The sequence below is a fragment of the Fundulus heteroclitus genome, unplaced genomic scaffold (genome assembly GCF_011125445.2).
Source record: "Fundulus heteroclitus isolate FHET01 unplaced genomic scaffold, MU-UCD_Fhet_4.1 scaffold_9.2, whole genome shotgun sequence".
In the NCBI taxonomy this organism is placed as follows: Eukaryota; Metazoa; Chordata; class Actinopteri; order Cyprinodontiformes; family Fundulidae; genus Fundulus; species Fundulus heteroclitus.
Genome location: NW_023397361.1, coordinates 111,575 through 125,839, shown reverse-complemented (window position 1 = coordinate 125,839; position 14,265 = coordinate 111,575). Strand labels below are relative to the sequence as shown.

The window sequence follows — 14,265 nt, the reverse complement described above, 5'->3', positions numbered from 1 at the left end:
GCCATTTGCAGAGGGAGTTGCTTTGAAAGTTCCAAAAAAACATCAACATATTAATAGCTCGTTTTTCATGTCCTACAGAAATGTATAATTATTGTATCGCATTTTTATCGGAATGAAAGGTAACCGTAAAGTTTTAATGTCTTAAGGATTGTAGGAACGTTGGTAATGTATCTGCCTTTGTGGTTTAAAAAAAAATCCTTTAAAATTTGACAGACTGCAAAAAGACAATAATCCATGTCTTCCTATTTATTTTTCTTGCACACCAAAAAAAACAAACAAACACAAAATAAAAACATATTTCTCATTCTGATTAGCGTATTTGGAGCTGCGCAGAGCAAGGCGGCTGTTAGTACTGTTGCCTTGCAGCAAGAGAGTGCTGGATTTCAGTTCTGTACGGGGAACTTCGTGCATGGAGTTTGCATGTCTCCGCCCTCATGCCTCGGTTCTCTCCGGGTACTCCGGCTTCCTCCCACAGTCCAAATATGTGCAAGCAGATGTATTATTTGTAATTTTTATTAAGGATCCCCATTAGCTGTTGCCATGGCAAACATACAATAAAAGCACAGTCACAAATATTAAAGTTATGATTCATTAAATTGCCCTTTGGTGTGAGTGGGTGCGTGCCAGTTGTCTCTGCTGTGCGTCTCTGTGGGCTGGTCACCTGTCCAGGGTGCATCCCATCTCTCCCCCACTGTGGCTGGAGTTACAAAACCTGTGACCCTGCCAGGAACAGCGGGTATAGACAATAGATGGAGGGGTGAGAAGCTGTTTGTGACTGAGTACAACATTGTTTTATAATGCTTTTTTATCTCCAATTTACCTTGATGTATTTTATAGTACACTTCTAATTTTATAGCGTACTTTGAAGCACTTTGAGATATTTCTGTATGTGAAAAGGGCTAAATAACTACAATATTCTTACATACATCCCTCAAACATAGCGTTCTTTGGCAAGTGCTACTGCTGATGCAAAAAAATGCATTATTCAGTCTTTAATCATTCTATCACACCTCGAGCAACCTGGATCATCTCAACAAAATTAATATTTTAAAGTTGAAATGTCAAAGAAGTAAGGAGAGAAGATGTTTGATGCACCAACAATCAGCTCCGAGGCTCCGCTGTGTCCTAATAGTCCTCAATCATGAAGCAACAGATAAATGAGCTTATTCAACAAAACATGATGCCGGTATATCTGTTTCGTGTGTCTCTATGCGCGTGCTCGCGTGCATATAGCCTATAGACTTCTGCAGAGTAAATGAGCTAACGCGGAGGATTGTCCATCACTGAAAATAGTAACATTGCAAAAAAAAAAAAAAAAAAAGTAATGACAGTCAAAATTGAGCTTCTCCAAGCGTGCAAATGCAAATTCTTCCACTAATTTCTATCACTAAAGGAAATGATCACATCTTTGCTTTCTAAGAGAAACAACATTTATGCCTGTCAATTCCTGCATTTAGGCAACAATGGCAATTTTACAGAAGCCGCAAGTAGGATAGTCGTCACTTTCCATGGAGAATTATCCCTTGCGCTTTTTGTAATGCTTCTCTGTCTTCAGTTTATGTCTCTTGGGAGTGAAAGTTTAGGTAGCAAGGGAAGCCAATGGTATCCCTTTTCACCCGCTGGTAGAGGAGCGATAACGTCAGCATGCAGCACATTACACAATGCTGATCCCTTTCGCCTGGAAGCTCAGATCTTCACTTTACATATTCAAAAGTAATCCAGCCCTAAACAAGTAGAGTGGATATATGTATAGATCCAGGAATCACCAAAGGCCATCTTTTGTAATAGGAACAACTCTTATTAGTGGTTGGTCTTTAACTCTGGCAGTAGTGTGCGCATCAAACAAGGGCGTGGGGTGGCACAGCGCAGAAATGTTTCAAAATGGACACATTAAGTTCCAGTATTTTACTCAAAATACTGCAAAATGTGTATTTTGTTCATTTTAAACTATTTGGTGCCTGTTACGTGGGTTCCACAAAGTCTTTTGCCTTGGAAAAGTATTTATATTTGTTTTGTCAGATTCTGACTACAAACCTCGATGTATTTCGTAGGACATTCATGTGATAAACCAAACGAAAGTGGTGCTAATCGCGACTGTCAGGACTCAGCTGGCAGGGCCAGGCAGCCTGTTGCCATCTTTGCTTCGTCCACAGGTGTTCGCGGTTGGCTGGTGGGTGGAGTAGGCGCACCTGCAGCTCGTCAGCAGCACCGGAGCTGCACTATAAGATCTGCACTCGGACAGCGGGTGGATGCCTGAGTGTTACCGTTGTGGTATGCCTACCAGCCTCGACCTCACGCCTTTTAGACTTTGCTCCCTCGCTAAACCGCTACCCTTTGTGTCTCCCAGGTACCTCCTCGTGCTCCTTCGTCCACCTTCGAGCTCCTCAGTCCTTCTCGTGTTGCCTCTTGGGATTTCCCCGTTCATCTTGAGTGGAGCCTTGCTTCTCGGACGAGACGCACTCCCGACGACTCCCAGGTTCCATCCGCTGTCCTGAATCCTCCGGTGCTGCTCGGACCTCTCGCCACGCTCTCAGCCGCCCGGACACCTACGACCAACATTCAGCTGAGTCCACACTGCCGTCCTCCCCGGTCGGGTTTCTTGCACCTCGTGGTAAGCTTACGTTCCCCTGAATACTTTCCTTGGGGCTTTCCCTTCCCAGAATTAACGTTCTCCCCTTACCTCTAGATCGACCTGGTCCCCGGCGCCCGAGTTCCTGCCCGAGTATCTTCCAGCCCGCAGATTAGCTTCGCCGCCTAGCATTCTCGCCTGTGTAAACAATAAACCTTTTAAACTTACCTGTCGTTACCGAGTGTGTTTCTGCATGTGGGCCCGACATCTCAAGGCAAACATGACAGCGACTAATTGTAAAGTGGAAGGAAACTGATACATGCATTTCAAACACACAACCTAAAAACAATAGAATTTGTATATGTTCAGGGGGATCTACAGGGTATATTGTTGGTTTTCTGCGCGTTTTTTATGGAGGTGGAAAAATGAAAGAAATCCTTCGTCTCACCTGACCAAAGCACCTTCTTTCTCGTTATTTTGATGCGTCTTCATCATGCTTAGGGGCATTCAACAATTAAGACGTCTTCTATTTTTTTTTCTTCCTTTATGCCACTTTTCAGTTAGGACTAAAATTGTCGATTGCACATTTGTTAAGGGGACAACTTTTTGTTGTCCCCTTAACAAACTACCAATAGTCCGCAGAATTTCTCACCAGGGCGGCCAATCTCTCCAAAGTTTCCATGGACCTCCTTGCCCTTCTTTGATTAGTGCTCTCTGTGTCAAGCCTGTCAGCGTAGGAGGACGGCCATGTCTTGGTAGGTGTGTAGTTGGACCATACTTCTGCATTATGGACTAAACGGTGCTCCATGCGATGTTTAAGACTTGGAATATTATTTTACAACGTAACCTTGCTTTAAACCTGACCGGCCCAGTGCATAGCTTGTTGTCCATGCTGTGTTTATACACAAATGTACTTGAACACATCTTTAAAATCTTTAAAGAACAGCTGAATTTATATTGAGATGAAATTACGCACAGGTGGTGGTGTGATAACAAAACATGTCGAAGGGGTGTGACTATTTTTACAGGGTGGCATGTATCCTAATTAGTCTGTATTGACAACGTGACCAACATTCTCTGTCTTAGTAGTTAAGTGATCATCTCACCAATTAAAAAAGTTTCCAGCTACTGAACAAAATATTAACAAATGGCAAATTTCCTTGAAGGACTTCTCTTTGTCTTGGCAGTCTCCTTCACAGAGGTGCTCTGAAGGACTTGTTTCACTCTTACTTTCACATGAGCACAGCTTTTGGGGCCATCAGGATTACAAATACACACAGGTCTGTACCTAAAATGTGTCTAAATGAACACAATAAAAAGCATGCTCTTAAAGAAGCGCCTTGAGCTACTGAAACAAAGACAGACCAAAACTGTTGTGAAACCCCATGTTGCTTGAAAGGTGTCGCATCCTTTGCAAGAAGCTGAAATGTGTCAGAGTAAAGTCGCAGTCAAGAATGTTTAGTCCAAACTGTAACAGTAATGAACTCTTTATTGACTTGCATGTTGAATTCTGTTTGAAAAAGTTAATATGAATAATCCATTGTTTGTCTTCACTGAGTCTGTAGCCAGAGGCAGGCATGTGTGTGTGTGTGTGTGTGTGTGTTTGTGTCTGTGTGTGTGCGCTGCTGACCCTACTGAGAGAATCGTCCCGCTGAATCCCAACAAAACAAGAAGTTAAAGCTTCTTTCCCATCAGTGTGCTCCAATAAAAGCCATTAAAGGTAAAGTGAGGTGTAGCTTTCCAAATACTCATTACCTATAAACAGATGTTCCACAGCTGCCGACTTGCAAAATGTGCAGTCGACAACAATCGTTAGGGCCAAAATTATGCAGGGAAAGGCATCCATATAAGCTGGGACCTTCAGAGAAGGACTCATAACCACTCTGTCTGTAGAAACAAGATGGCTGATGAAGAAATTAATGCAGGCAAAGTCATTATCTTCCCTCCTAAAACCACAGTGGGTTTATGTCCCCCTGTGCCGCTTTTTCTCCGAGGCTAGCATTTAAGTGTCGGCGGACTTATAAAAAGATAGGACAAGCCAACTGTGCTCCTTTTGTCTCCTTTTCCTCCATATGGGTGACAGCAGCATATGCAAGAACTGGCTCAGCTTCTGTAAAACTTCCATTAAAGATGCACAACTAAGGCTCTGCCAGCTTGAATATTACCTCTCTCCGCAAATTATTTATGGCTCGGAAAAAACGCTGATGATGAGCATCTCCGGCGACTTGAATAAATAAAAGAACTTTTCTCTGCAAATTTTCTGTTTCCCCCCCCCCACACCACCACACGTCTTCTGGAGGATGCGCTCAGCCGCAGAAACAAAAGGTGTGCAGTTTATTTAATAGTAAGATTTTATTGGCTGATGTGTAATTATCTTACCTTCAGCAGGGGTGAAAGTGTTGCAGTGCAATTAGGGGAGGTTATCGCCTATGTAAGGTTGTAGATTTCCACAACTACACAGCAAACAAATATGTTGATGATCATTATGCAGCAGCCGTGATTTGAAAGACTGAAAGATAATCGATAGAAGAGCAGGTTAGAGTTCATCATAATATTCCATTAAATATGTCATTATTGTTTTTTTTCCCCTTCTTCTTCTTTGTTTTTTTAATTTGCCATGACGCAGCCAACTGTCCATCTTCCAACGACGACGTCCCTTCACCGGACCAATATTGACCTAATTTAGCATGCAGAGAATATGAAGAAGTTAACCTTTTGCGGAAACACCTTGCAGCAACATTAATTGACAAACCGCATCAATTCTCCGTCTTCCCCGCTCTTCTTGTAATTACTCTGCTGCATGTTTGATTGCCACTGAGGAGCTGAGGGCCGATGCTTCATTACCGTGAGGTCGTCAGCAACCGTCAGAAATATGAATTTGATTTGCGCAGGAAGTTTGTGTGCTCTGGGTGTGTGTGTGTGTGTGTTGTTGCAAAAAGACTCTCAGGAAAAACGAGAGTTTAAGGAACGTCCTTGGCTCGTCGCAGTATGTTGCTTGAAGAGATTGATGTCTCCCTGGCAGCCATATCTGCTTAGCAGGAGGACTTCTCAGAAGCACACCACGTGTAATTATCAGTTTATAACCGTTAACATAAAAAAAGTTGTTGAAACCTTTTGTTTATTCTCCTTTTGCTTCAGTAGTAATGGACTGTTTATATTCTAGAAGGTATGATGGCTTAACTATACATTTATACATGAAAACAATCTCTAAATACAGTTTTCTAGTAAGCTTTTAATGTTATAATGGCTACCTGAGAGGTTTCAGCTGGCTTACCCTTTTCTGTAATAGACCTGTAGTAGACATCGTAGCAGACCTTGAGTAAAATACCGTATATTGCCAAAAGTACTGAGACAGCCACCCGAATGTTTGAAATGAAGTGTTTTAACCACTTCCTTGATCCAAACCTTATCAGGTGCAGTGCAAAGTGTGCACCACCAATCAAGCAGAGGTGATGTATCATCTGGAGGAATCCCACTACTCGGGTCGGGCAATCTGATCCATGAGGCTGGCTTTGACAGCTGCTTGAACAAGACTCTTGCCTGACTGCATTGTGTCAAATGTAAAGCTTGGTGGGGAGCAGATTACGGTGAAGGCCTTTATTTTTTGTTTTTTAGGGATTAGGCTTGTTTGACCAGTTGCATTTAAATGTATTTTTAACGCTGCAGCAGACGACATTTTGGACTGTGTCACAGGTTTTTATCAAGCGCTCTGAGATTTTATTGATTTATTTATTTTTTGAAGGTGATTGGTGAATTACAGGGATTGGACAACGCAAGCAAGGAGGTGCCTTGCCTGGATCAGAGCTCTTCCAGTCAAAGAGACGACAGGGGATGTGCAAGTGTTTCCCTCCAGCTACGGAAACGAAAGAAACTGTTTGGCAGTAAGTGTCATGTTCATACTTTTTTTTTTTCATACACGGACTGTTTAATGTTTAGACATTGGTCAAAATGAGAGACCATTTATTTAGTGCAAGTCTTAGTCACATTGCTTTACAACTTTTTTTTGACTCCGAATGACTTATTTAGCAGTTTTTTCAAATGTTTTCCGCCCCTATAGGGTCCAATCGTGTGGAGCCAATAGCAGGAAGTGGATGTGGCTCAAGTTTTGCACTGCAAGACCTCGCTCAGTAATAACATGGACCAGGTGAAGAGTTCCTGTGTGCTGGATAACACACTGGCCAATGACTTCTTGGACACTGCGGTCTCTGTTTTTCTAGCAACAGCTATTTTATGGCAACAAAATGTTACACCGCTAGACTAATCCTAGCATGTTTACTCTGTGTTTTTTGTATGACTTGCTGATAATTTGGTTCGTAGCGTATTTTGTTTTGGACACAGATGAGGAGGAGATTGAAGACGCCAATACAAGCTGTCTTTAATGCAGAGGACATGGTGAAGGCCAGAAAACACTAAGATTTGTTGAGGAAAACCAATATTTATTAAATCAACAAAATTGTGTGCACAGTTTAAAACTGGCTGCATGAATTGTGACTAAATGCTATATGCTTTATGTCGTATATCATATGCTATTCCTCAAACTATACGAATGCAGCCTACAAAATCACAGATAGTACCTCAACAATTGGTATTTGCAGCTGAGGTCTCTCAGGCATCCCAACAGAGATGATTTAATTGTCCTGTGTTCCAGATTATTTGGGATCAAATGTTGGAACGCCTATTGAAAACATAAAAGCAAGTGCAAAGCTTGCTAAGACTTTCTTTAGCACATTCCCTAACTGTAAGCAAACACTGCGGTGCTGTCGGGTGCAACGTTTTGTCTCTGAGACCCTATGCAGACAAACATAAGAACCGGTGAGTCATCTGTGACCTCACAGCGTCAATAAACACTTTGACAACTCCGTAACGAACGCAGCTTGTCAGATGTCCTACACTGCCTCAACAGAATGAAATATGAAGAAATATAAAGTCACTAATCAGAAGACAAGTGATAAAATATCAATTTTGGCCTCACATTAAACAGGATAATTTTCAGGCCAGCTTGATTTGTATTGAATATGTGTCTGCTGGCCGGTGCTTAGTGTAATGAACTGGCTCACAAATCAGGCTGTAATGGCCGCCTACTTACACATATTGCTTAATTAAAGGTTGTGAGCTTATTAGCATGTGTCTCTGGTGCAGGGTGCAGGATGATAGGGAGCACGACTGATGTCGTTCAGAGCCTTTTATGGATGGCTAACCTATCATACTAAAGCCATCGCCCCTCTAAAATCTGATCTTAATAACCTGTCATTTTCATTGATGATGATTTCCCCTTTATGGGCGGCCATTATGGATCAAGTTCTGGGTCTTGGCGAATGGTCATAGAGGCCGTTTGTGCTTATCATCATCAAGGATATGCCTTCCTTTGGCCTTGAAGTTGCAGCTCACCTCCATGTTTAAACCATCATAGTGATGCCCCTGGGGTGCCAGGGACAGTGCATATGGACACACACACACACGCACTCACATACATTGGATATCTATTCCAGTGCAAATCACAGTTAGGCCTCTGCAGCATTAAAAGAGAAAACGAGGCCAAAAAAAATGCCTTCATTTACAGTGCATTTCTGCCTTCACATCTTTTTTTTCTCCACGTTACAACTGGATTTAGATCTGAAATTTAACACACCTTGCTATGATCTAAAATACCCAGCAATAGCTCTGGCTTTCATGTCTGGGTCGCTGTCCTGCTGGAAGGTGAACCTCGGCCTTCCCAGTCCTTTGCAGCCTAAGTTATAATTATTGTTTGTATTTTGTTCCAGGAATAGGATGCACTTTAATCAGCATCCTTGGCTGAAAAAAAAAAAAAAAAAAGCGTGTCCACAGCATAATGCTGCCAACACCAGGTCTCACTGTTGGGATGGTGGATTCAGGTTCATTTGCAGCTATTTTTAGCGACACCCGGCGTTCGTTACTCTTTCGTATAAAATTTGAACAGAATACATTGAGGTTTGCGGTTGTACCATAACAAAAATATGACGGTTAAATGAAACGAACACTCGTCTAAGGAGCTTTACAGAAAACGCTGCGTTCTCGCTACACCTCCATCCCACACTAAAATATGCTTGTGAAATAATTACATTTGGCTCATTCTGGAGAACATTTAGCATTAGCAAGATGTATTTTTACTGCGTCATGTCCTCTTGTCTGTTTGACACTAGCCAGAGCCTAAATAGCTAATTAGAGATCCCTCTATTAAAAGTGACAGTGCTACCCCCCACCCTCAATTCAATCACTCCTCTAATGAACATTAAGCAGAAATGCTGTCTTTCAGAGATGACATGAAGACATCTATTTCTCTAAATAATCTACCTTGCTGGTTGAATTTCCTGAAGTTGTCTGCTTATTTTTTTTTACGTCACGTTCCTTTTATATGAACGGGCAATATGATGGTCTTTAATTAAGCAGCACTACAAAACTATTTGATTGCTGTATTCATTTTTTATAATGTTCTTTTATGTAAAGCTGTAAAGTTTGATGTTTTATCCCCTCTGCTTTTGTTCTCATTTGATGTTTTCTGAGAGAATCATCATCTTTCTTCATTTCGTGATCATCAAAACAATGCCCCCAATGCAACCGTTCAGACCCAGAGAAGCACAGGTACAAAAGGGGGCCAAAGGTAATTCACAGGTTCAAATATTTGATTGTTAATGACAAACACCACTTCGGTGCAATTTAAATTTCAAATTGATCCCTGGGAGAAATTATTTCTGAGGGAGAGAGAAAACACGCCGCTAGGTCTGCGCGCCGCACATTTGCTGATTTAAGTTAAAAGAAAACCTTTTTGCAAGCGCTATCATAAGGGAGCTGCAACTTTTTGAAGTAGGTGCCCGCATCTGCTTGGAGCCAGCCCCAACCAGGGGATCTTACTGGGGAAAATAAAACATAAAAAGAAAGAAAAAAAATAACACTTTGACTAATTCTATATTTATGTAGCCCTCAGCTGGAGGTGTTCACATAAAAGTTTGCATTCTGAAGTGCTACGGTGATCGTTACGCTCCTTTCTCATTGAGATCGGCGACTCTCCGAGCAAGGTTGGCAGCTCCCGCTCAGACTGATTCAGTTGAATTAAAGTTGCAGAGCTAAATAGAAGGGGTTCAAATTATTACTTTTCATCCTTTTTTCTTCTCTTATTATTTATTTCAAACCTTCTGTGATTGTGTTTAAGGGCAAACATTTCTCTTCTGTGTTTCCTTTGATTGTAAATGTTTTTTTTTTTTGCCAGCATGTCAGTATTTTCTAATTTATTCGACTTCATTTATTGGACTTTCCTATTTGAAGTTGAAACATACTGTAACTATGCATTGTGGGAACTTTTTTGATCAATGAAAAACCTTAGGGAATTGTTTCTTACAAACAGGTCCTAAAAATATATTAGTATAGATAAATAAGGCTTATGTCAGCCTTAATATTTATTAATAATATTTATAATTAATTCTTTATAATAGCAACTTTTTTATTTAGGGCAAATTTGAAAACATAAGGCCAAAATAATTTACTGGGATAGATCTTTATCCTTTTTTGCTGTAGCACCACATAATGAGTATATTATTTATATAGCTTAACAAGAATTACAAAAATAAATTTAGATTCCACATCAGGTTTTTCTGTCAAAGCTGCATTCTTCTCCACTGACCCTGAACTTGATTTCCTGGTGCTTAAATAAAAAAAAAAGAAGAAAAAAAAAACATGCTGTCTAGCTGTGGTGAGCAACGATGCTGACATCATACCATATTTCTGTGACATCTGGATAGATGCTGCGTCCACCAACATATTTATTTATTTTTCATCTTCCAGAGCTCTGTCAGGGAGGCAGATGTCCTGCTCACAGGAAGAAGAAAAAAAAAATTATTTGCAGGGGAAAAAGGGGAGTGGGGGTGAGGGGACAAAAATATATGAATATGCAAATTCTGTCACAGTGTGGAACCTTGTAATGAGTGGGAAATGTTGTCGCCATCTTTCATTATGCAGAGGTCATTGCTTAATGCCAGGCAGCTGGGCCGAGCTTCGTCTCTCGGAGGGGGCCCTCGCCCTCCCCGCAAACTCCCCCCGTTGTCTTGAAAAAGTACTTGAACCAAATCATTTTAGAAACACAGTTTGCATGTTGCTTTTCTTGGACGAACAGCTGGTAGACACGACTGACTTTTGAGAAGATTTCTTTTTATGAATAAATGATGAAATTAGGTTTAAACTGGCAGATGATATTTATTTACCTGAACAGTCAAACTTACCTGCTTGTTTTTATTAGCAACAATGCTAGTAGCATTGGCTGATACCCTCCCTACAGTGTTTTCCATCATGCTGTAAGCAGGAGGAATCATGCTGCTGAGGTTATGGTAGTTGCAAAAGATATGCAAAAGATAATTGTTGACTTTTCCCATCGAACTTGATAAAGCCTTGGTAGATTTCTTATTCAAATGAATTAAAAGCCTAAGTTTCAGCCTGCAAACCCTGCACATACATTCTTCATAAAGGATGCATTTTGTGACTTACTTTATGATGGTTTAAAGTTTCTAAAATGATGTCATTCAGTTTTGAATGATGATTTCTGTGCAACACTGTGAAGCGTAGGACAAAAGAAGAGCTTCTGCTCTATTTGTGCTGAACGATTCATACAAATCCAAATCAGAAAATCTGGTTCCGGAAAAAAAAAAAATAAATCCAGCGAATTGATCAAGCGTGATTCATACGTAGCTCTTCTGAGGCAAAAGTTGGAAGAGAAAACCGCCAGTCGTTATAATGCTTTGCTTACCTTTTGATCAAGTTTTCTCTGTGTTGCAGATTGCTAAGACAGCCCTCTGTTCAATTGTCTCCTCACGCAAGAGCTTTCCTCGCATTTCCGCTGGCATCTGCCCGACTTTGAGCTATACTTCTAATCATTAGGTAAACCCATCTTCCTCTCCCTCGCTCTGTCTTCAAATAATCCCGGGTCTGAATGCTAAAAATGTAATGAACTTCACGGTTCATTGTGTCTGACATTGCTTAATTAATGGGTGCATTTAAAGTACATAGGGCCTCGGTAATTGATTTATATGCATGATTTGCACATACAGCTGTTGTTTCCTGTAGGAGACTCATCACTCAAAAAGTGGCTGGGCTGATGATCAACTTGATAGGTGACATCAGGTCGCTCCGTTGGCCTATCCAGCCAGTTCATGTGTCGATATTTACAGCTTTTAGATTATAATTGACTACTGTGGCTAAAAATAAATCTATCAAGCAAACGATCTAGAGTGTTTCCATTACATGCTTCCCTTTACTTATTTGAAAATGTTTTGTCTCATTTTACATACTGGATAAAGTAGATATTTTTTTCCCCTTCTTGTGTTAGACTTCTATTTAGCTTTTCAATTAGACATCATGGCTCTCCTTAAATTAAGGTTGAGGTTAAAAACAGACACCAGCACAACCAACAAGTGCTAAGGTTGTTTTAAGGATGGAAAAACACAGAGAACCACAAAAAGAAGCTCCAATTTTGAATAAGTCTTATCATACCTTTTTTCTTCAGATTTACTGCAGCTCTTTTTTTAACATGTCCTGTCTGGCTGTGTAACACTAAAAATGGCTGTCTTAATGCCAAGGAAAGCCCAACAGATTTACTTTCACGAGTGGAGCATTACTGCTTTTGCTATAATGCTCCGCTTGATATGTATGCAAAAAAAAAAAAAAAAAAAAAATCAATGGATATTGTTTTGGGATTATTTCAAATCGAATGGACACAGAAATGGAAAGATAAATGAGAAAGAAAGGAGGTGAAAGAGATGAAGCAAAATGTCAAAGGGGGGAAAAGGTGACAAAAATAGAGCTGTACTGTACTGTAGCTCAACTTAACTTTGTATGGTGGTAACTCTTGAAATGAAAACCTCAAGCATTTACACATCATACACTTGATACAGTAGTTTAGCTGAGGCAGTATGCATATATTATATTAGATATACACTATATATATATATATATATTTTTTTATTCCAGTATGAGCATGCTTTTTATTGTCCTGTCAAGTGAAGGAAATCAGTTATGAAGATTGAGATATTAGGTAAGACAAGTTAAACCGTACTGAGTTAACTAAATACACAAGAACTAAACTCAGCTTTACTGTCATTCATCTACATTTAAAGCATTTACAGCAAAAAGACCAAAACTAGTGTTATTGCTAACAGATTTAACTTAATCTTCTGATTTTACATCTTTCAATATGCTTCTTTAAACTGGAAGTAACATAAAGGTTTTAAAGGGGCCTGGCCATAATCACACCCTGAATCTGAATGTGCGTAAGGAGATAAACATAGGGATGATGGTACGGAGGCCTTTCAAACTATCATAATAATAATAATAATAATAATAATAATAATAATAATAATAATAATAATAATCAGAATACCACCAGCCGGTCAGCAATAACAGTATAAGAAGGGTCTGACAGCGTGCCTTTGTTGATCCATTCGAACTAAAGGAACACTTCTAGGTTGAATGAAATGTTTTGAATTGAAATATGTCCGATGAGTTTATACTTTTGACTGGCTGAACTGTAGTTGGGTGAAATTTTGTTTTGTTTGGACTCAAGATGTATTCAACACATAAAACAGGACATGTATAATATTATAGCAAACTGGGCAATATGTGGCACACAGAAAAAAAGACATTAGTAAAAAATAGGGCACAAAAACTAGAGTTCATGCAGATAAGTAGCAAGTAAACTACACAAAATGTCCTGGGAAAAAAAAGTATTACTTTTTAAAAATGGAAAGAAATATATCATTTTAAACACAGCGGGAACATAATTGTTAAAGCTCCACTCTCCTATTTTATTGAAACGCAACCTTTGCGATGTTCGCATTTAGCCTTCATTGACTCTGGCCTTAATATGCTTAGTGTGGGCTCACACAGTGTGGTTCTAATTATTGTTTTCTGTGGAGATCTGGAGGTCGCTGGCCCTTAACCATTATTTGGTTTTGGACAAATTCTCTGTAGAGCTCAGATCAATCTCTCACCTAGAGAACATTCAAGCATATTTCTATCACCATCTTATTGATTTTTCCATGAGTGTTGTGTGTGCGTATATGTGTATGTGTGAAGTGTTTTCATGCTGGGGTTGCAGCCTGCAGCAGACACACACACACACACACGTACACTCTTGCATGCATAGCCTGTGCGCTGACACACACACACACACACACACACACACACACACACACATAGTGTACTTGCTCTTTTATTCATTTCTGTAGACACCCTTTGGCAGTCCAGTGAGTAAAATGCAGGCATTGGCATATTTAATAGCTTTAGATCTCATACACACAGACATTTGCACACGTATACACATACAAACGCACTCCTTGTTAAAGCGGATGCCAAGAGAGCCATGTCCTCTCAGGGGCCAGGTGTCTCGCTTTCTTTATTACGCACACTAATCAATATTAACTGGCCTGGTGTTGATGTGCCATCTTTCCTTCTTGCCTCTGCGGCCCGTCCACTCTCGCTACGCTTCCCCCATCGTTCATCATTCATCCGCCCTTTGCCTTCCTCCTTCGGCTTTCCCCACACCTGAACTCCATCCAGGAGTGCACGAAATAGTCCTCGTCCCGTCGTTATGCGATCCGACCACTGGTCCTGTCCATACTATTTTCATGGCCCCCCATCCATCCTTAGATATTAAAGTGTTGTGGCTACAGTGAGCAAGACGCACAAGGAGAAGA

The 14,265-nt window shown here is 40.4% G+C and overlaps 1 protein-coding gene across 1 annotated transcript in view; it reads left to right on the top strand.

The window, feature by feature from the left end:
• Positions 1–11,095, top strand: part of LOC105927223 — a 108,196-nt gene extending 97,101 nt beyond the window's left edge. The window contains exons 22-23 of the mRNA XM_036134718.1: positions 6,312–6,450; positions 6,627–11,095. Of these exons, the coding sequence (XP_035990611.1) occupies positions 6,312–6,450; positions 6,627–6,700 (213 nt within the window). The 3' untranslated portion in view covers positions 6,701–11,095. The remainder of the gene's footprint in view (positions 1–6,311; positions 6,451–6,626) is intronic.
• The last annotated feature ends 3,170 nt before the right edge of the window (positions 11,096–14,265 follow it).